This window comes from Molossus molossus, unplaced genomic scaffold, assembly GCF_014108415.1.
Source record: "Molossus molossus isolate mMolMol1 unplaced genomic scaffold, mMolMol1.p scaffold_m16_p_1, whole genome shotgun sequence".
Taxonomy (NCBI): domain Eukaryota; kingdom Metazoa; phylum Chordata; class Mammalia; order Chiroptera; family Molossidae; genus Molossus; species Molossus molossus.
This window is the reverse complement of record NW_023425344.1, coordinates 102523264-102545531: the sequence shown is the minus strand read 5'-3', so window position 1 is coordinate 102545531 and position 22268 is coordinate 102523264. Positions and strand designations below refer to the sequence as shown.

The window sequence follows — 22268 nt, the reverse complement described above, 5'->3', positions numbered from 1 at the left end:
CCCCTGGCCATTTTTAATCAGATTATTTATTGGGGTGAGGGTTGCTATTGAGTTGTGTGAGGAGTTCTTTATATATTTTGGATATTAACCCCTTATCAGATATTTGATATGTACTTATTTTCTCCCATTCAGTAGGTTGCGTTTTTATTTTATTTATGGTTTCATAGCTGTGCATAAGGATTTTAGTTTAATGATGATTTCTTTATTTTGACTTTTGTTGCCTGTGCTTTTGATGTCATATCTTTAAAAAAAAATTATTGTCAAGACCAATGTGAAGGAGCTTACTGCCTGTGTTTTCTTCTAGGAGTTTTATGATTTCAGGTCTTATATACACTTTGAGTTAATTTTTGTATATGATGTAAGATAATAGTGGCACAGTTTTATGCTTTTGCATATCCAATTTTCCAACACCAGTTATTGCAGAACCTGTCCTTTTCCCATTCCTTTGCCATGAATTAATTGACCATATATGTATAGGTTTATTTCTAAGCTGTCTGTTCTGTTTCATTGGTCTCTGTGTCTGTTTTTATGCCGAAACTACACTGTTTTGATTATTATAGATTTGTAATATAGTTTGAAATAAGGGAGCATGATTCTTCCGACTTTGTTTTTCTTTTTCAAGATTGTTTTTTGCTTAAAGATTGTTTTTTGTTTTGTGCATTTTATAGGATTGTTTTTAGGATTTTTTGTTCTATACAGACTTTAGGATTGTTCTATTTCAATGAAAACTGCCACTGGAATTTTGAAAAGGGTTGCATTGAATCTGTTTATTGCTTTGAGTAATATGGTCATTTTAACAACATTCATTCTTCTAATCCATGAGCATAGAATATCATTCAAATAATTTGTGTCTTCAATTTCTTTCATAGTGTCTTACAGTTTGTATAGGTCTTTCACCTTTTTCTGTTACATTTATTCCTAGGTATTTTTTGGTGCAATTATAAACGGGATTGTTTTCTTAACATCTCTTTTTCGATAGTTATAAGTGAATAAAAATGCAATTTATTTTTGTATATTGATTTTGTATCCTACAACTTTACTGAATTTATTTATGACTTTTAATAGTATTTTTAATGGACTTTTAGAATTTTCTATATATAATACTAGGTCATCTGCAAATAGCTAGAGTTTTACTTATTCCTTTGCAATTTGGATGCCTTTTATTTCTCTTGTTTGCTTAATTGCTATGTCTAGGACTTCCAGTACTATGTTGAATAAAAGTGGTGAGAATGGGCATCCCTGTCTTGTTCCTGATTTCTGAGGAAAAGCTTTCAGCCTTTCACTGTTGAATATGTTGTTAGCTGTGCACTTGTCATATATAGCCTTCATTTTGTTGAGCTGCATTTCCTCTATACCCATTTTGTTGAGAGTTTTTAATCATAAATGAAGGTTGAGTTTTGTCAAATGCTTTCTCTGCATCAGTTAAGATGATTATATGATTTTTATTTTACATTTGTTAGTGTGGTGTGTCATATTGTTTTGTGGATGTTGAAATTATAATTGTTTTAAGTTTATTTTAAAATAGTCATTATGATTCCTTTTTGACTCTTGAACTGTTTAGTAGTGCTTTGTGCCCTGGCCAGTTTGGCTCAGTGGTTAGAGTGTCAACCTGTGGTACAGAGAGACCCGGGTTCAGTTCCCACTAAAGGCATCTACCTCGGTTGCAGTTTGGCCCTGGCCCTGGTTGGGTTGTGTGGAAGGCAGCCACTCGATGTGTCTCTTTCATGTCGATGTTTCTCTCTTTCTCTCTCTCATTCCCACTCCATCTGAACAAAAAATTGAAAAATGTCCTCGGGTGACGATAAAAATAAATAAAAAATAAAATATGTCATTGTATAGATTTTTTTAAACATCTTATTGTTGATTTCTCACTAACAGTGTTGCAGTTACATATTCTCAGGGGGAATATCTATTTATTTCTGGATACAGGATTTCATGTCTATTCTACTGTATCCATTACATTTTCCTTGTTAATTCTGTTGTTTAAATTTTATTTATTCTTTTTTTTTAACCCTAGCTCGATATTTTTCTATTTTATCTTCAGATAGAGTGGGAAGAAGAGAGGGAGAGAAAGGAAGAGAGAGAAAAACATTGATGTGAGAGAGACACATCTACTGGTTGCCTCCTGCACAACCCTAAACAGAGCTAGGGACTAACTTCAACTGAGGTACATGCCCTTGCCCGCAATCGAATCCGCGACTCATTGGTCCACAGGCTGATGCTCTACCTGCTGAGCCAAACCAGCCAGGGCTAAATTGTAGTTATTCTTAAGAAATCTTTTGTTCATTTGATCCAGAAATCACTGAGGTATGTTAAAATTGCCAACTAAAATTGTAAATTTCTCCATTTTTCCTTATATTTTTTTAGTTCTTATTTTTCTAAAAATATCTTTATTGACTATGTTTTCAAAATATTACACAAGAAATCAATTTTTACTGATTAAAAAATAATAAATTGCTACACTCATCACACAGAGATAAACATCACTAATGTTATTTTTTCCCTACCAGACTTAAAAAAGTGTATTACACATCTAAACCAGAGTGGTGTCACAATATTCTTTACTTTATTTATTTTTCTTTTTACTTTATTTTATTGTTTTATTAATTTATTTTTGTTACAGATGTTTCTCCTTTTTTCTCCATTGACACCCTCCTCCAGATCTCGCACTGCTCCGCCCTGCATTGTTGTCTATGTCCATTGGTTATTCATATATGCATATAAGTTCTTTGGTTTATTTCTTCCCTCCCCCCACCCTCCTCATCTGAAGTTTGTCAGTCTGTACCCCACTTTTATGTCCCTGTGTCCATTTTGTTCATTATATTCCATAAATAAGTGAGATCATGTGATATTTGTCTTTCTCTGATTGGCTTATTTCACTTAGCATAATACTCTCCACGTGGTCTCAAAGAATAAGAGATCTTTCTTTCTTACAGCTGCATAGTATTCCACTGTGTAAATGTACTACAGCTTTTCTTTCCACTCATCTATTGATAGACACTTGGGCTGTTTCTAGATCTTAGCAATGGTAAATAGTGCTGCTATGAACATAGAGGTATATATATTCTTTCTGATTGGAGTTTCAGGTTTCTTAGAATATATTCCTAGAAGTGGGATCACTGTGTCAAAGGCAGTTCAATTTTTAATTTTTTGAGGAAACACCATATTGTTTTCCATAGTGATTGTAGCAGTCTGCATTCCCACCAGCAATGTACTAGAGTTCCCTTTCCTCCACACTCTCGCCAGCACTCATTGTTTGATGATTCGTTGATGGCAGCCATTCTGGCAGGTGTGTGGTGATACCTCATCCTCATTTTAATTTGCATCTTGCTTTTTAAATTTTTTTTTCTTTATTGATTTTAGAGAGAGAAGAAGGGAGAGGGAGAGAGAGAGAGAAATATTGATGGGAGAGAACATTGATTGGCCACCTCCTGCATGCCCCCCACTGGGGATTGGGCCCACAACCTGGACATGTGCCCTGACTGGGAATTCAACTGGTGACCATTTAGTGTGTGGGTCACTGCTCAACCACTGAGCCACACTGGCTGGGCTAGATTCTCTGTTCTGTTTCATTACTCTATATGCCTATTCTTGTGGCAGTTAACAGGTTCTTTTGATTACAATTGCTTTGTAGTATAACCTGTTAGCTGGTATTGTGATCCCTCCTACTTTGTTCTTCTTTTTCAAGATTGCTGTGGCTATTCGGGGTCTTTTTTGGTTCCATATAAACATATGGAGTATTTGTTCTAGTTCTGTGAAATATGTCATTGGTATTTTAATGGGGATTGTATTGAATTTGTAGATTGTTTTGGGTAGTATGGACATTTTAATGATGTTAATTCTTCCAATCCATGAATAAAGTATATGCTCACACTTTTTTATATCTTTCTATTTCTGTTTTCAATGTCCTGTAGTCTTCTGAGAATAGGTCCTCTACTTCTTTGGTTAAGTTTATTCCTAGGTATCTTAGGGTTTTTTTTTCTGCATTGGTAAATGGGATTGGTTTTTTTGTTTGTTTATTTGTTTTTTAATTCTCTTTCTGAGTTCATTATTGGTGTATAAGAATGCCATCGATTTTTTTATGTTAATTTTGTATCCTGATACTTTGCCAAATTCATTTATTAGCTCTAGTATATTTTTTATGGAGTTTTTAGGATTTTCTGTGTACAATATTATGTCATCTGCAAATAATGATAGTTTCACTTCCTCTTTTCCAATTTGGATTCCTTTTATTTTTTTTCTTCTTGTTTAAATACTGTGGCTAAGACTTCCAGTATTATGTTGAATAAGAGTGGTGAAAGTACACAACCCTGTCTTGTTCCTGTTCTTAAGGGAAATGCTTTTAGTTTTTGCCCATTGAGTATGATGTTGGCTATAGGTTTTTCATATATGGCCTTTATTATGTCAAGATATGGTCCCTCTATTCCCACATTGCTGAGCGTTTGTATCAGAAATGGGTGCTGGATTTTGTAGAATGCTTTTTCAGAGCCTATTGATACGATCATGCGATCATATTGTTTTTATCTTTCATTTTGTTTATATGGTGTATCACATTTATTGATTTGCGAATATTGTACCAGTCTTGCATTGCTGGGATGAATCCCACTTGGTCATGGTGAATAATTTTTTTAATGTATTGGTGGATCTGATTTGCTAATATTTTGTTAAGGATTTTGGCGTCGATGTTCATCAGGGGTATTGGCTTGTAGTTTTCTTTCTTTGTAGTGTCTATCTTGTTTTGAAATTAGAACTATGCTGGCCACATAAAATCAGTTTGGAAGTCTTCCTTCTTCGTGGATTTTTTGGAATAGTTTGAGGAGAGTGGGTGTTAGATCTTCTTTGAATGTTTGGTAAAACTCCCCCATGAAGCCATCTGGGCCTGGGCTTATGTTTGCTGGGAGTTTTTTGTTTGTTTTCTTGTCCTTGCCATAGTTCATTTACCTTTCAAGGAGGCAATTTGACTTCCCACCAGGCTACAGCAAGAGTTGTGCAGAAGTGGCCATGGTTTGTGCCCAATGCAGGATAAGTGGGAAGAGAAAGAATACCAGAAAAGATACAACAACATCTAGATGCTGGGCCGGCTCTGACTGTGGAACCTTGGAAAGTCACTTAGGTTCTCTGAACCTCAGTTTTATCATCCGTTGAAGAGTGACAAAAATCTCTCTCCTACATTCCTTACAAGGTTCTTGTGAATGTCAAATGAGAAAAAAAAATGTACATGAGATGCTTTGCAAACTTTAAAGTGTTCCACCATTGAATAGCGATGTAATGGGTCCATTGCTGGGTCTGTATCACTCCAAGGAGACTTATTTTAGTGAGTGCTCTAGAAATTTTCAAAGGAGGTTGTACATTATTTGCATGTATGCTGCCCCCAAAGGCCTACTTCCTTCACCCTGCAGCAGTCTGCGCATTTGTAGAAGTTTCCATGTACTTGTTACATTGATTTTGAAGGTACTGCATTATAATTATTTGCTTCCATTTTTGGCTTTCCTCTAAATGGAGTATTAGCTCCTCAAGAGTAGACTTATTTTTATTTATTTATTCTTCTGAAGCTCTTCTTTTGTTAATTAATTTATTTTTGTTACAGATGTTTCATTTCTCCTTTTCCCCCAGAAACCCTCCTTTCTATTCCCCGTTCCCACCCTGCAAGCATTGTTGTCTATGTCCATTGGTTAAGAATACATGCATATAAATTCTGTGGTTTATCTCATGCCTCTTCCTGTCCCCTCCTCTGAATTTTGTCAGTCTGAACCATACTTTTTCTATGTCTCTGGGTCTATTTTGTTCATCAGCTTCTTTCTATTCATCATGTTCCACAAATAAGTGGGATCATGTGGTATTTGACTTTCTCTGATTTGCTTATTTTGCTTAGCATAATACTCTCCAGGTCCCTCCATGTTGGCTCAAAGGGTAAGAGATCTTTCTTTCTTACATCTGCATAGTATTCCATTGTGTATATGTACCACAGCTTTTTTATCCACTCATCTACTGATGGACACTTGGGCTGTTTCCAGATCTTAGCTATTGTAAATAGTGCTGCTATGAACATAGGGGTACATATATTCTTTCTGATTAGTGTTTCAGGTTTGGAGTATATTCCTAGAAGTGGGATCACTGAGTCAAATGGTGGTTCAATTTTTAATTTTTTGAGGAAACACCATAGTGTTCTTCTTTTTCAAGATTGCTGTGACTATTTGGGGTCTTTTTTGGTCCCATATAAACTTTTGAAATTTTTGTTCTAGTTCTGTGAAATATGTCATTGGTATTTTAATGGGGATTGCATTGAATCTATAGTTTTCTTTGGGTAGTATGGACATTTTAATGATGTTAATATTTCCAATCTATGAACAAGGTATATGCTTCCACTTTTTTACTTCCTCTATTTCTTTTATTAATGCCCTATAGTTTTCTGAAAATAGGTCCTTTACTTCTTTGGTTACGTTATTCCTAGGTAAATGTAAGTTACCTGCAATGGTAAATGTAATTGTATTTTTAGTTTCTCTTTTTGTGAGTTCATTATTGGTGTATAAAAATGCCATCAATTTTTTATGTTAATTTTGTATGGTGCTACTTCGCCAAATTCATTTATTAAGTCTAGTAGATTTCTGATGGAGTCTTTAGGGTTTTCTATGTAAAATATTATGTAATCTGCAAATAATGAGAGTTTCACTTCCTCCTTTCCAATTTGAATCCCTTTTATTTTTTCCTCCTGATTGCTGTGGCTAAGACTTCCAGTACTATGTTAAATAAGAGTGGCGAAAGTGGGCATCCCTCTCTTGTTCCTGTTCTTAAGGGAAAAGTTTTTAGTTTTTCCCATTGAGTATGATGTTGGCTGTATGTTTTTCATATATGGCCTTTATGATGTCGAGGTATGATCCCTCTATTCCTATATTGTTGAGCAATTTTATCAGAAATGGGTGCTGGATTTTGTAGTATGCTTTTTCAGTCTATTGATACAATCATATTGTTTTTATTTTTCATTTTGTTTATATGGTGTATCACATCTATTGATTTACGGATATTGTACCAGCCTTGCATTGCTGGGATGAATCCCACTTGATCATGATGAATAATTTTTTTATTGTATTGGTGGATCCAATTTGCTAATATTTTGTTATGGATTTTGGCATCTATGTTCATCAGGGATATTGGCCTATAGGTTTTTTTTTGTAGTGTCTTTATCTGGTTTTGGAATTAGAATCATGCTAGCCTCATAAAATGAGTTTGGAAGTCTTCATTGGTCTTGAATTTTTTTGGAATAGTTTGAGGAGAATGGGTATTAGTTCTTCTTTGAATGTTTGGTAAAACTACCCTGTGAAGCAGTCCACACTGGGCTTTTGTTTGCTGGGAAATTCATGATTACATCTTCAATTTCCTTAGTTGTTATTGGTCTGTTCAAGTTTTCTATCTCTTCCCGGTTCAGTTTTGGGAGACTACGTGTTTCTAGAATTTTGTCCATCTTGCCTATATTGCCCAATTTGTTGGAGTATAATTGTTCATCCTATTTGTTAATGATCCTTTGTATTTCTGTAGTGTCAGTTGTTCCTTCTCCTCTTTCATTTCTGATTTTATTTATTTGGGTCCTCTCCTTGTTTCTTGGTGAGTCTAGGTAAGTGTCCATCAATCTTGTTTATCTTTTTGAAGAACCAGCTCTTTGTTTCATTGATCTTTTGAATTGTTTTTTTAGTCTCTGTGTCATTTATTTCTGCTGTGATCTTTACTATTTCTTTTCTTGTACTTGTTCTGGGTTTTTATTTCTGTTTGCTTTCTAGTTCTTTAAGTTGTGAGGTAAGATATTCAATTAGACATTTTTCTTGTTTCTTGAGGTAGGCCTGTTGTACTATGAACTTCCCTCTCAGGACTGCTTTTGCTGTGTCCCATAGATTTTGTGGTGTTGTGTGTTCATTTTCATTGGTTTCCAGGAATTTTTAAATTTCTTTCTTGATCTCCTTTGTAACCCATTCATTGTTCAATGACATGTTATTTAGCCTCCATTTAGTCCTCGGGCCAAAGCTCTAACTGCTGAGCCAAACTAGCCCGAGCTGAGTTTTGTCCATTTACCATTGTAATGATTACTGGTATAGTTCTTATTATTTTTACAAGGTTTTTTAATGCTTTCTGCTTCTCCTACTTTTTTTTATACTTCCTTTATTCCCCTTTTCTGAGTTTTTTGAATGAATGAGTTTATTAGTGTCAGTTTTTCTTTCCTAATATTATGGAAGCTATACATGGTATTTTGACATTCTCGTATTCAATATAGGTTTTGACATGTATATTTATATTAAAGTCTGAAGTTATTTCAGACTGCTTGTTTATATGAGGATCTTAAGAACATTTTAAACCCAGTTATTCCACTTATTATTATCGTTTATTATTGGCCATTATTGTTTCTTACAATCAGTATTAGTTTAGATTTAGATTTATGCTTAACTTTTTTTGTTGCTGTTTTTGACCATTTAAACTTTCCTTGTGAGAGTATTATCATTCTCAAAAGATAACCTTTGAAAGTGCTGTTTCTTAGGGGTCATTGTTGTTAAACTTGCTTTTTTCAGGGTAAATAATATCTTTATTTTGCCTTTGATTTTGAAAAATACTTTTATGGATACTTTTGTTAATTCTAGCTTAATAGTTATTTTCTTTAAGCATTTTGAATATATTATACTACTGTTTTCAATAGAAACATCAGTGGTCATTTTAATTGTTTTCCTCTGATGTAATATGTATCTTCTATATTTTTGGTTTTAAGAGCTTCTCACTGTCCTTGGTGTTCAGTAGTTTCATTGTGGTATTTCTAAGTATTGATTTCTTTTTATTTACTTTACTTGAGCTAACTAAATTTAAGTGTTCATACTTTTTCCCTATTTGGGAAAACTCTCAGTCATTAGCTATTGCCTTTTCTCTATTCTCTCCTTCTTAAACTCTGATTAGGTGCCTGTTAGACTCACTTAATTAGGAAAACAGAGTAAATGCCAGGTAATTCAACAGAGGAAGTTTAATATGGTGCTATGGTCTGAAGGATTGTGCCCCTCCCCCAAATTCCTATGTTGAAATCCTAACCCTCAGGGTGCTAGCATTGGAAGCTGGGGCCTGTAGGCAGTGATTAGGTTATGAGGGTTCTACCCTTATAAAAGTGATTAGATCATGATGAGTAGTGTACCCTCAGAGACTGGGAGAAGTAGCTCATCCTTTCTATCATGAGAAGTTAGAGCAAAAGGATGGTTGATTAGAAAGTGGATTCTTACCAGATACCAAATCTGCCAACACCATAATCTTATATTTCTCAGCCTTCAGAACTATAAAAAATAAATATTTGTTTGTTTATAAGCCACCCAGTTTATGGTATTTTTTTATAGCAGCCCAAAAAACTAAGACATGTGGGAAGTTAATTACAAATGTTTTAAGATTTCTGTAAACCAAATGGGATAGTGGAGTAATCTAAAAGTTAGCAATAGCAACATTGTTATCCTTTCTTAGGCTGTAGGAATATGGTAAGGAGATAGTCTTACCAGAACCTGGAAGCTGATGCCATTTAATATGAGAATAAGTTCTATTCTATAGGAACAGGGGCAGCAGAAGAGGCATAGCTACTGCTGGAGACACCACAAAACCCAGAGAAAGCAGAGGAAAACCATCCTGATCTCTCCCTTCCTCTTACCATCGAGTCTCCAGCCTGAGACTCTCATTGACAGAATCTAGGAAGGAAGGAAGCCATTGGACAAGGAACATAGGAAATACAGTTTTGAAATGTCAGCTGCCAAAATTCAGGTCATGGAAGGGCATGCATGGATTTGAGAGCAAACAAACCATTTCATTCTCCTTTCCATCTTTCAACTTGACTTTCAGATTTTTCATTACTTTGTTTTCCTGTATTGCATTCTAAGTAATATATTTATTGTGGTAAAATATATTTTTTAATCCTCACCTGAGGATATAATTTTATTCTTTTTTTTTTTCAGATAGGGTAAGGAGGGGCTGGGACTGGGGCTGTGATTGAACCTGTAACCCAGACACGTGCCATTGAGCAGGAATTCAACCCTTGACTCTTTACTCTTCAATCAGCCAACCAGGGCCCCTTTTAACCGTTTTAAATGTGCAGTTTAGTGACATTAAGTTCATTCACACTGTTGTACAATGAATATCTCCATCCATCTATAGAACTTTATCTTCCCAACTGAAACTCTACCGATTAAGCAATAATTTCCCTGTCTTTTCTCTCAGGCCCCTGACAGCCATGATTCTACTTTCTGACTCTAACTTTGACTACTCAGATACTATATATAAAATGGAATCATACAGTGTTTGCCCTTTTGTGACTAGCGACTAGCTTATTTCACTTAGCATAATGGCTGCTAGGCTCATCCCTGTTGTAGTATGTTATAGTCAGAATTTCCTCTCCTTTTAAGGCTGAATAATATTCCATTTTATATATATATATATATATATATATATATATATATATATATATACACACACACACATACACACACACACACACATACATACACACACATCACTTATTTATTCATTCATCCACTTATGGACATGTGGGTTGCTTTCAACTTTTAGCAATTTGAATAATACTTATATGAACATGAATGTACAAATACCCTATTGAGACTCTGCTTTCATTTCTTTTTGGTTATATATCCAGAAGTAGAATTGGTACATCCATCATATGGTAGCTCTTTGTTTTTTTGAGGACCTACCATTCTATTTTTCACAGCAGCTGCACTATTTTTTCATTCCCACCAGCAATGTACAAGAGTTTTAATGATCTACACCACCAACCTGTTTTCTGTGTGTTTTTTTTATAATAATCACCCTCATGGTTGTGAAGTAGTATCTCATTATCATTTTGATTTCCATTTCCCTAATGATTAGTGATGTTGACCATTATTTCATGTGCTGACCAGCCATTTGTGTGTATTCTTTGGACAAATGTATATTTAAGTCATTGCCATTTTTTTATTATTTTATTGTTGTGTTGTAGGAGTTATTTATTTATTTTGGATATTAACCCATTAGATATATGAATTGCAAATATTTTCTCCTATTCTGTTGGTTATCTTTTCACTCTGTTGATAGTTTCCTTTGATACACAAGAGTTTTTCATTTTTATGAAGTACAATTGATCTATTTGTTTCTGTTACCTGTGCTTTGGTACCACATCCAACAAATCATTGTGGAATCCAATGTCATAAAGCTTTTCTCCTGTTTTGTTCAAAATTTTATTTTTAGCTCTTACATTTAGGACTTTGACCCATGTTGGGTTAAATTTTGCATGTGGTGTAACATAGAGATTCAACTTCATCCTTGTGTATGAAGATAATTAATGTTCTCAGCACTGTTCATTGAAATGACTGTTCTTTCCCCACTGAAATGTCTTGACAATCTTGTCAGAAATCATTTGACCAAATATGAAAAGTTGAATTTCTGGGCTCTCTGTTTTATTCTATTGGTCCATATGTCTGTCATTATTGTAGCTTTGTAATAAGTTTTGAAATCAAGATATGTGAGACCTCTAACTTTATTCTTTTTCGGGATTGTTGGGGTTATTGGGAGTCTTTTGCAAGTCCAAATGCATTTGGGATGAATTTTTTTCCTATTTATAGTAAAAAAATCTCATTAGGATTTTGATGGGGAATGAACTGAATCTATAAATCACTGGGTATTATTGACATCTTAACAATATCAAGTCTTCAATACATGAACATGGGATGTCTTTCCATTTATTTGTGTCATTTTAAATTTTGTTCAGCAATATTTCATAGTTTTCACTGTACAAGTGTTTTGGCTCCTTGATTAAATTTTTTCCTAAGTATTTTATTCTTTTTGGTGCTGTTGTAAGTAGAATTGTTTTTGTAATTTCCTTTTCAGATTCATTGTTAGTGTATAGAAATACAACTGATTTTAGCATGTTGATTTTGCATCCCACACATTTCCCAAATTCATTTATTAGTTCTCTCAGTACTTTTTTTGTAGGTGCTTTAGGGTTTTCTACATATGTGATCAAGTTACCTGTGAATAAAGATAACTTTATTCTTCTTTTCCAGTTTGGATATTATTTATTTATTTGACTGCTTGCTTTAGCTAGGACTTCCAGTGCTATGCTGGACAAAAGTGGCAAAAGTAGGCATCCTTGACTGGTTCTGATCTTAAAGGAAAGGTTTTCAAGTTTTTCACCATTGTGCATGTTAGCTGTGGTTTTTTCCAATATGTGGCTTTTATTATAGTCAGGTAATTTCTTCCTATTCTTAGTTTGAGTGTCTGCTTTTTATCTTAAAAGGGTGTTGAATTTTATCAAATGTTTTTTTCTGCATCAATTTAAATTGTGATGGGTTTTTTTTCCCCTTCATTTTGTTAATATGGTGTGTTACATTGATTTTCATGCATAGGACCATCCTTGCATTCCAGGAATAAATCCCACATGGTCATTATATATGATCCTTTTAATATGCTATTGAATTAAGTGAGCTGGTATTTCTTTTTAAGGATTCAATATCAGTGTTTATGGAGATATTGGTCTGTAGTTTTCTTGCAGTGTCTTTGTCTGGCTTTAGTATCGAGGTAATGGTGGCTTCATATAGTGATTAAGAAGTATTTGCTTCTCTTAAACATTTAGAATAAGAAGGACTGGCGTTAATTCTTCTTTAAATGTTTGGTATCTTTACCAGTGAAGCAATCTAGTCCTGGGTTTATTTTATTGTTGTTGAGAGGTTTGGGGTTTTATTTATTTATTTTTTATTACTGATTCAATTTTCTTACTAGTTATAGGTCTATTTTGATTTTTAAAATTTCTTCATGATTCAGTCCTGGTAGGTTGTGTGTTTCTAGGAATTTATTCATTTTATCTAGTTTATTCATTATGTTGGCATACAGTTGCTCATAGTCGTCTCATAAACTTTTTCATTTCTGTGAAATTTATTTTGTGTCTTAGTTATTTAAGTCTTCTCCTTTTTTTCTTAGTTAGTCTACCTAAATATTTGTCAATTTTGCTTATCTCTTTGAAGAACAAATTCTTGGTATTTTTTATTTTTCTCTATTTTATTTTCCTATTCTCTATTTTATCTCTGTTTTTCCTTTTCCTATCATTGGGTTTAATTTTTTCCCTTATCTAATTTTAATTAAGGTGTTAAGTTATTGATTTGAACTTTTCTTTCTTTTTTTTTTTTTATCCTCACCCGAGGACATTTTTCCATTTTTTGTATAGATAGAGTGGGAGGGAGAGAGAGAGGGAAACATCGATGTGAAAGGGACACATCGAGTGGCTGCCACCTGCACGACCAACCAGGGCCGGGGACAAACTGCAACCGAGGTACGTGCCCTTAGCGGGAACCGAACCTGGGTCTCTCCGGACCGCAGGCCGACGCTCTAACCGCTGAGCCAAACCGGCCAGGGCTTCTTTCTTTTTTTATCATACACTTTTACAGCTATCAATTTGCCCCTGAGCACCACTTTTGCTACATCTCATAAGTTCTTCTAGGTTGTATTTTTTTTTTTTTAAGATATTTTCCAATTTTCCTTTAGATTTCATTGGTTAACAGTGTGTGTTTTAATTTCCACATATTTGTGGATTTTCTAATTTTTCTTCTTCTCTTGATTTCTAGTTTAATTCCATTTTTGTAAGTTTTCAGTCTTTTTAAATTTATGAAGTCTCGTTTTGTGGCCTAACGTGGTCTATCGTAGAGAATGTTTCATGTACACTTGAGAAAAATGTGTATTCTGCTTTGGGTAGGGGAGTGTTCTATATATGTATATTAGATCAAATTGCTCTATAGTGTTGTTCAAATTTATATTTCCATATTGATCTCTGTTTCATTGTTCTATTCATTATTTAAGGTGTGGTATTGAAGTCTTATATTATTATTATAGAACTGTCTATTTGTCCCTTCAATTCAGTCAGTGTTTGCTTCATATATTTTAGAGCTCTGATGTTTTGTGCATATATTTGTAATTATTATATTGTCTTGGTGAATTGATCCTTTTATCATTATATAATGCCTAGCATCTTTTCATTTCAACGTGAAGAACTTTTTTTAGCATTTCTTGTAGGACGGATTTAGTAGTAATGATCTCCCTCATCTTTTATTTATTTGGGAATATGTTCATTTCTTCCTCAGTTTTGAAGGACAGTTTTGCCTGATACAAAATTTTCAGGTGATAAGTTTTTTCCCACCCCAGCACATTAATATATTATTCCATTGTTTTCTGGCTTACAAGGTTTCTGCTGAAAAATCTTGTTAAGGATCTTTTCTAAATGACAGGTCACTTTTCTTTTACTTTCAGGATTCCTCCTTTGTCTTTGTCTTTTGAGAACTCTCTTCTTCTAGGACTCTCATGATGCTTATGTTGGTGGTACTACAAAAGTTCCATAGACACTGTTCACATTTCTTCATTCTTTCTTCTTTTTTCTCATGTTTGCTGATTTTTTTTCTTGGATAGTGGTTCTATCCAAATCTGGTATTGAACCACTCTAGGGAATTTTTAAATTTAGTTATTGTATTTTTATATCCAAAATTTTGTTTTGGTTCTTTTAAAACATTTTTATATCTTTGTAAATACTCTCAATTGTTTTCTCCATCTCTGTTTGCTGGGAAAAAAAATTGAATAAGATGACATTATTTCTTTCTTAAGTATTTGATAGAATTCATTGGTAAAACCATTAGAAAATTTACTGTTTGCTATTTGTTCTATTTATTTGTATCTGTACCATATATTCAACAAATTCTTATACCGTACCTTCTCTATGCCTGCCTTTGGAATACATTAGTGAACAACATGGATAAAAGTTTCTGTCCTCAGGAGCTTACATTCAGTCCTCATGGAGCTTACATTTCACTAGAGTAGAAAAAGAATGAATAAAACATAATAAACAAGAGGTAATGCAGTGTGTTAGGAGGTAGTCAGTGCTATGAAAATAGAGCACATTAAGGGAGACTAAGCTAGAATGCAGGATGAGGTGGAGGAGGGCAGGAAGAGATTTTATATATGATGGTCAAGTTGGTACTTATTGAAAAGAAGATTGCTGATGTAAGGCAGGGCTATCTGGAGAAAGAGCATTCCAGACAGATGGAAAAGACAGCACAATGGGAGATCATTTTTGCTATGTTTTAGAATGAGTATGAAAGCAGTTTGTTTCTTTTATTAAAGAAGAATTAAGTGCAGGTTTACAAGAGCAGTCAGATAATTGTTGGGATGAATGACTGTCAAGATCCTGAAGTAAGATTTTCTTTTCTATTATTTTATGGTCTTTTTTTTTTTTTTACCATGAAAAAGGAGTCAATAGCTGAACATATAATAAATCAATTTTAAAAATATGTTTTTTTTTGCTGTGGCCAGTTTGGCTCAGTGGTTAGAGTGTCAGCCTGTGGACCAAAGGGTCTCGGGTTCAATTACTGGTCAAGGGCATTTACTTTGGTTGCAGGCTTGATCCCCAACCCTGGTCAGGATCATGCAGGAGGCAACCTATTGATGTGTCTCTCTCACATTGGTGTTTCTCTCTCTCTTTCTCTCTCCCTCCTTCCTTTACACTGTATCTAAAAAAATAAACGGGGCCCTGGCCAGTTTGGCTCAGCCGTAGAGCATTGGTCTGTGGACCAATGAGTCACAGGTTCGATTCTGGAAAAAGGCATATACCTCAGTTGTGATTAGTCCCCAGCCCTGGTCAAGGTCATGAGGAAGATGTGTCCCTCTCGTGTTGATGTTTCTCTCTCTCTCCATTTCCCTCCCTTTCTCTCCCTCTCACTCTGTCTGAAAATAAATAGAAAAATATCCTTGGATGAGGATTAAAAAATAATAATAAATAAATGGAAAAATATCCTCAGATGAGGATTAACAATACAAAAAGATGGTTTTTCATTTTTCACATGTAGCTTTGTAAGTAACTTTTCAGAATTATGGTAAATACATATCTCAAAATACAGTAAATGTATATGACAAAAATAATTCTTTAGTTTACATAATTACATAATTAAGAACTTAATTATGTTTTAGTTTTATGAGTTAGAGAATTATTTTTAGTCCATGTGTGTTAAAGGTCTAGAAAAAATATGAATATTCATTGCTTTGTAGAATGCAATTTACTGTAGTCATTAAATAATTAGTTGTTTACTAACTGTGGCAGTTTATTTTATTCTTAAAGAAAACAACTGTTTATAATGGGAAAAGTATAGTTTAGGAGTCAGAAGACTTGCTTCTACTTTAATTCTTGAAATATTTAATGTTTTATTTTTAAGAAGTCATTTTAGGTTATATTTTACCTACTTGTTAGGAATTTTGTTTGTTTTTAATTGGATTTGACTAAGTATATTCTGAAGCCAAAATACCATTGTGCTTTTGTCATTCTGTAATTATTATTTTATAATATAACAGTGTACTGCTATAAGTATTTGTTTAATTGAAAACTTTTAAAAAGGAAATTTTATTTCAGACAAACTCGTGCTCATGGTTAATGTCCAGTTCTAATACTGCTTATTTTCTGTATCTTTTCATGATCACTTCAGAATTAATTTCTTCTTGACCTTGGCTACTATAGCACTTTATGCATATTTCTATTATTCATTACTTTTAATACAGTATTATAGGTTCAAATTTATTTATCTCTCCATGAATTGCCTATCTTTGTATCCTCAAAAGTATAAAATACTTTGTATTTATATGGTGTTCAGTCACTTTTTAATTGCATTTTTATACCTGTATATTTAAAGACCAATAATTAATTCCTAATAGTTAATATAGCAGAAATTAAAATTGTGTTCAATAGTATCACTGCTTGAAAGGAAGTATTCCATATAAAGAATGTTTCTCATGGTTGAAAACTCCTGTTTCAGGCATTTAACAAGATTTAAGTTGGTCTTTTGGTCTAACTTTCTTTTTAGATGGATGGCATAAATGCTATTTGCCTGCCTTAAATAGATAGATATAAGAAGTAGTTATCTTGTCATTGATTGTGAAATCACTGAAGTGGATGATTTTTACTGATTACCTCCTACTTGGTTTTTGCATTTCAGATCAGAGGCACAAATTTCCTAAGTGTTCTAAGAACTATTCATGAGTGTGTTTTTATGTAGTGATGTAATTTTTAGCAGGTATTCATAACCATTTACTCCATTATGTGCTCTTACATATCATGAATTAGAATACGACACTTTTTTGTTTAGATTTAAAAATTCTTTTCAGCTCTTCCTAATCCTAATTTCTCTCCTGTTTTTTCAAAAACATCTGTTTGAAGAACCATATTTATTCAACAGCTATATTTAACTTCTGTGTGCCAGGCAAAGAGTTAGGCATTATTAGATTTAGAAGTGAACAAGATAGATAAGATCTCTGCTGTCAGAATGAACAAATAAACAAAATTTTTCCATTTAGCCAGCATTTACCAATTTCCTACTATGTGTTAGGCATTGTTCTGGTAGTAAAAATAACAAAGTCTATATACTCTTTTTGTGGGAAAGGCTACCTTTATATAGGTTGGTCAGGAAAGACCTGTTCTAAGAAAATGTTATCTGAGCTGAGAAGGAACCAAAGGAAAAGACTAATCGAGGCCAAACAGCAGTTGCTGATGATCTGAATGAACTCAGTGTGTTTCATGTACACTGATTTGTAGTTTTCAAAATGATAAGATTAAGGAGTGTATTATTGGTTCCATTTTTTTCAATTAATTATTAAATGAGGGCATCAGTTGGGAAGTTTTTGGGGGGGGGTAGGTACATAGTAAAGAGGGAACAATTTGAGGAGAGAAAAATTAAATGAGAGATCACTGTAAAACAGTCACTTCAAAGAGGGGAATAGTCAAACCAAGGAAGTGCATTTTGTTGAGGGTGTACTTGTAGGCTTTTTTATCCTGAATTTAAAGTGCAGCTAGTCAACATGGTTGTGCGGTTTTCTCCAGGTACAGGGACAGGTGACAAGAAGATACAGTGTTTAACCAGAGTTGGGTTTGTTAACCCCTGGAAATTATGGTGAAGAAAGAGAGGAACAAGTGTTGGAGATGTTAATTAGGAAGTCACAGTGATTCAAGCTGTAGAATTTGTGCTGGGGAAGAAGAAAATGAAGAGGGAATGAAGACCAAGAGATTTGATAGTGAGGAATCAATGGATTGATGGTGTGGATGAGTTTGAAAGTTGTGGTCAGACCAGTGAATTTCAGGGACTGAAGTGCTGGGAGTTCTTTCTGTTTCATTTTTAATTTCATACAAATGGTTGAATGTTATATAGGGAGAATGTGGAAGGTAAAAAGCACTACTTGGAAATCTCAGGTTAAAAATAAAACCTCCTTTTTAAAGTCTTGACCTCATTGGCCATATTCCCCTGATTATTCCAGCCCTGTGCCAGGTGCTGGGCATAGTGTATTATCAGATAAAGGTAGGCACAGAATGCTGTTGGAGCACAGAGGTGGGTCATGGAACCTGAATGGGATGGAGAGTGGTCACATTTCGAGGAAATAACTTTTAAGCTAAGAGCTGAAGGATAAATAGGAGTTTGAATTTAGCAAAGGAAACATGGATGGAGGTGGGAGGGAATAGTGTAAAATAAGATTCTCAAGTAAGAAAGAAAGGAACTGAAGGATCGTGAGTGGGTGGATTGTAGTATATGAGAGAAGTGTGGAGACATGAGGCTGGGAAATTAAGAAAGAGCCATATTTAAAGGACCTGGTAGTTTATGTTAAAGAAATTTCATCCTAAAAACAATGAGGAGGGACCCATTATTGGGGTTTACATAGAGAAGTGTTATAAGACAGGATCACTTTAAAGTGGGGGTTTGCTTTGATGAATAAGTTAAATTTTATCATCTCTAAGCATCATTCTAAAGTTCTTTCATATCTAGGTATAAAACAGTAAATCAAAATATTTAAATATGTACCTCTTATTTTAATCTGAAAAGAATTAATAGTAATTAATATGGGAATATATTAAACACAGAAATAAAACCTTTATTACAACGTATTATTAAATTCATTTTAATCTATTTGCAAAAAGAATTAAAATTTCTATGACTGAGTACATTTATTTACTGGTGTATATTTTCCATCATATCAATGAAAATATTAGATGATTTCCCATGAGTTTGTGTACCATTTAATATCCCAATCAAATGGAGATGAATGAAACTATGTACTTTTTCTCTCTAGTGATTTAAACTTTCGAGATGCTTCCATTAACTGGAAAAACAATCATTTTTGATAACTTTCCTGATCCTTCCGATACATGGGAAATCACCGAAACAATCGGCAAAGGAACTTATGGGAAAGTTTTTAAAGTGTTGAATAAGAAAAATGGCCAAAAAGCAGCAGTCAAAATTCTGGACCCAATTCATGTAAGTCACATTGTTTTTATCATGTAATTAACTTTGTTTTTGTCTATGTTAAACAGTCAGAAGTCTGTAAGTGCTTTATCTTGATTTATTTGTCACAATGTCGGTTACAATTTGAAGAAAATATGGGAAAAAAGTCTGACTATTAGATTTTCCTTGTTTGTATGCCTGACATATAAAATAAGGCTCAATAAATATTTGATAAATGAATAAATATATAATACAAATAAATACATAAATTCATCTCCCAACAGCTTAACAGATGATTTAATATTATTTTAGATTTCAAAATATTGTAAGAATAGACTCATGGGTCTAGAAAGTAGTCCTACAGCCCTGGCCTGTTTGGCTCAGCGGTTGGAGCATCGGCCTGCGGTACAGAGAGGCCCGGGTTCGGTTCCCACTAAGGGCATGTACCTCGGTTGCAGTTTGTCCCCGGCCCTGGTTGGTTGTGCGGGTGGCAGCCACTCGATGTGTCCCTTCACATCGATGTTTCTCCCTCTCTCTCTTCCTCTCTCTCCCTCCCGCTCTGTCTGAACAAAAAATGGAAAAATGTCCTCGGGTGAGGATAAAAAAAGAAAGAAAGTAGTCCTACAGTGTCATCAGGATCAGACATCCTTTTCTTGTTGCATTTATTTAGGCTGCAGGAAGAATTTTCTTCAGCCAAGTCAGAAATATTTCTCAAAAATTAAATTTTGGCCCTAGTCAGTGTGTCTCAGTTGGTGTGAGCATCCTCCCATACACCAAGAGGTCATGGGTTCGATTCCCAGTGGAGCGCATACCCAGGTTGCAGTTTTGATTTCCTGGTCCGGGCCCATGTGGGAGACAACCGATTGATGTTTCTGTCTCTCTCCCTCTCCCTTCCTTTCTTTCTAAAATCAATAAAAACATGTCCTTAGGTGAGGATCTTAAAAAATTAAATTGTTCAGAGAAGGGGAATTGACATTCGGATTTGCTGGCATGTTTTCAGTGGTGTTTATTATCAGGTTGAGGTTCCTTGTGAAGAACTGAATTCTGGGTTCATCTGAGCAGTGCCCCAGCGGGATCTCCGTTTGCTTTTTCTGGAATAGCAGGTTTGATAGGGGACCTACTAGGCCTCTTCTGTGCCTTGAAGAGCATGCGGAGATTGACAAGATTCTGTTTTCTGGGAGTGAGAGCTGGCTGTTTGGAGCATTTTCAGCTACTGGGAGATAGGTAGCTCTCTCATAGCACATGGATGATCAGAATGAGCCAAGTGATCACATAATCCCCGAACTTCTGTTGAGAGCCACATCTCTAATTATACCACTCTGCACAGGTGATGGGAGTGTGGCCTGCTGTAAATGATGTGATTTCTGGGTGGGGACACTGGAGTCCTAGGCCTCGTCCCAGCTCTCCCACTAACGGCCTGGAGGACACTGCAAAATTCTCTGGGCCTCCGTTTGCTCATCTTACGACTGAATTTTTTTTAAAATATAGTTTATTTCTCCTAAACCCATGCAGTGTTTCTATTATTTTGAGTAAAGAAGAAAGAGAGTGTTTTTTTTAAGTAATTAAGTGATAATGAGGAAAAATAACGAGTAGCACTATGCCCAGTCTTAACTGTTGCTGAATGTGTTCTCATTCCCCTGTTGGAAAGTTCTTACCATTTAAACTGAGGGAAGAGAGAACCAAGTTAAGCTGTACCAGAAAGACTGTACCTCTCTCCTCTAGTCTTTGCAATTAAGGGTTGGGGTTCATGGTGGCAAGAGTAAGTATTGCAGACAGATCCCAATGTCTGATTCTATGGCCAGGGTCTCTCTCCCATTCTGTTTCTCAGTGGAGAAGAACAAATGGCTTTCATAATATTCTCATGTTTGGTATACTGCTAACCTAATAAATCATGCTTTTGTTGTATCACTTTAATGGAACATATTGATTACATAGCTTTAGTTTGAAATTTGTTCTTTTGCTGCTTTTATTCTTGTCATAGTACCTTTGTGGTTTTCTAAGAATTATTTACTCTTCATTCATCATGTCACAAGTCAAATAAAAAAGATTTATGACCAAGAGATTATCATCTAAATAAAATAAATTTAAATGCATCCAAGCATTTCACAGAGTGGCTTTTTTTGTTAAAAGGATCTTATTATTATGGGTTTTGAACTAGTAAATTTCTCTCTGAGAAAAGGATGGAATGAGCAGGATTGGAAGGCAGTAAGCTAGACTTGCTGGATCTTCCACTAACCAGTTCTGTGACTCTAACTTCTCTGAGCTTTCGTTTCTTCCTCTCAAATTAGAACTATGGTCTAAAGTCATTTCCAGCTCTGTGATTCCATGATCTGTTTTAAAACAATGTGGACGTGAAACATTACTGTAAAAAACAGTATTAGGAAGCTTTCTCTTATTTATTTCTCTGCGAATTGTTTTATGTATATATGGTTTTCTAGAAACATGACTAAGTGGCTGCCTTGCACTTTTATTGACAGGATAGCAACCAATTCTCCTGCCGAATGGGCCGTTAGCTAACTAAAGGCTATAGGCCATTGCATATACTTTAACTGCATTTTGCTTTTTTGGAAAGGTAGGGATTTATTGTTTGTATGACTAGTTTTTGATAGCTTCTAAATGTCCTGTTTTTCAAAGAAATAAAATGAACTAGCTGAAAGTTTTTATTTTGAATCAATGGCTTTCCCATTGAAACATAGTTAACCCTACAAAGAAAAGGAAATCAATGATCTACAACAGTTCACCATATATGTTTCTTCCTAATTACACACCAAAATAGCCTTTTATTTTACCCTTTTTATTCAATGTAATTAACATAATCAGAGAATTCTAGTCTCTCCCTTTAAACAATGTAATGAGAAATTTCAATACATAAGTATTGAGCACAATAAAAACCCTTTTGACCATGCTTTGACAAAATTAAATTCTCTATTTGGTGGTCTGTAATATGTTTCTTTGATGTCATACATGCTTTTCTCACAGTTCTCTTCC

General features: G+C 34.4%; 1 protein-coding gene across 1 annotated transcript in view; it reads left to right on the top strand.

The window, feature by feature from the left end:
* The first annotated feature begins 19145 nt into the window (after positions 1-19145).
* MYO3A (myosin IIIA) overlaps positions 19146-22268 on the top strand; it is a 207743-nt gene continuing 204620 nt past the window's right edge. Inside the window, 1 exon segment of the mRNA XM_036268716.1 lies at positions 19146-19313. Coding sequence (XP_036124609.1) covers positions 19146-19313 — 168 coding nt within the window.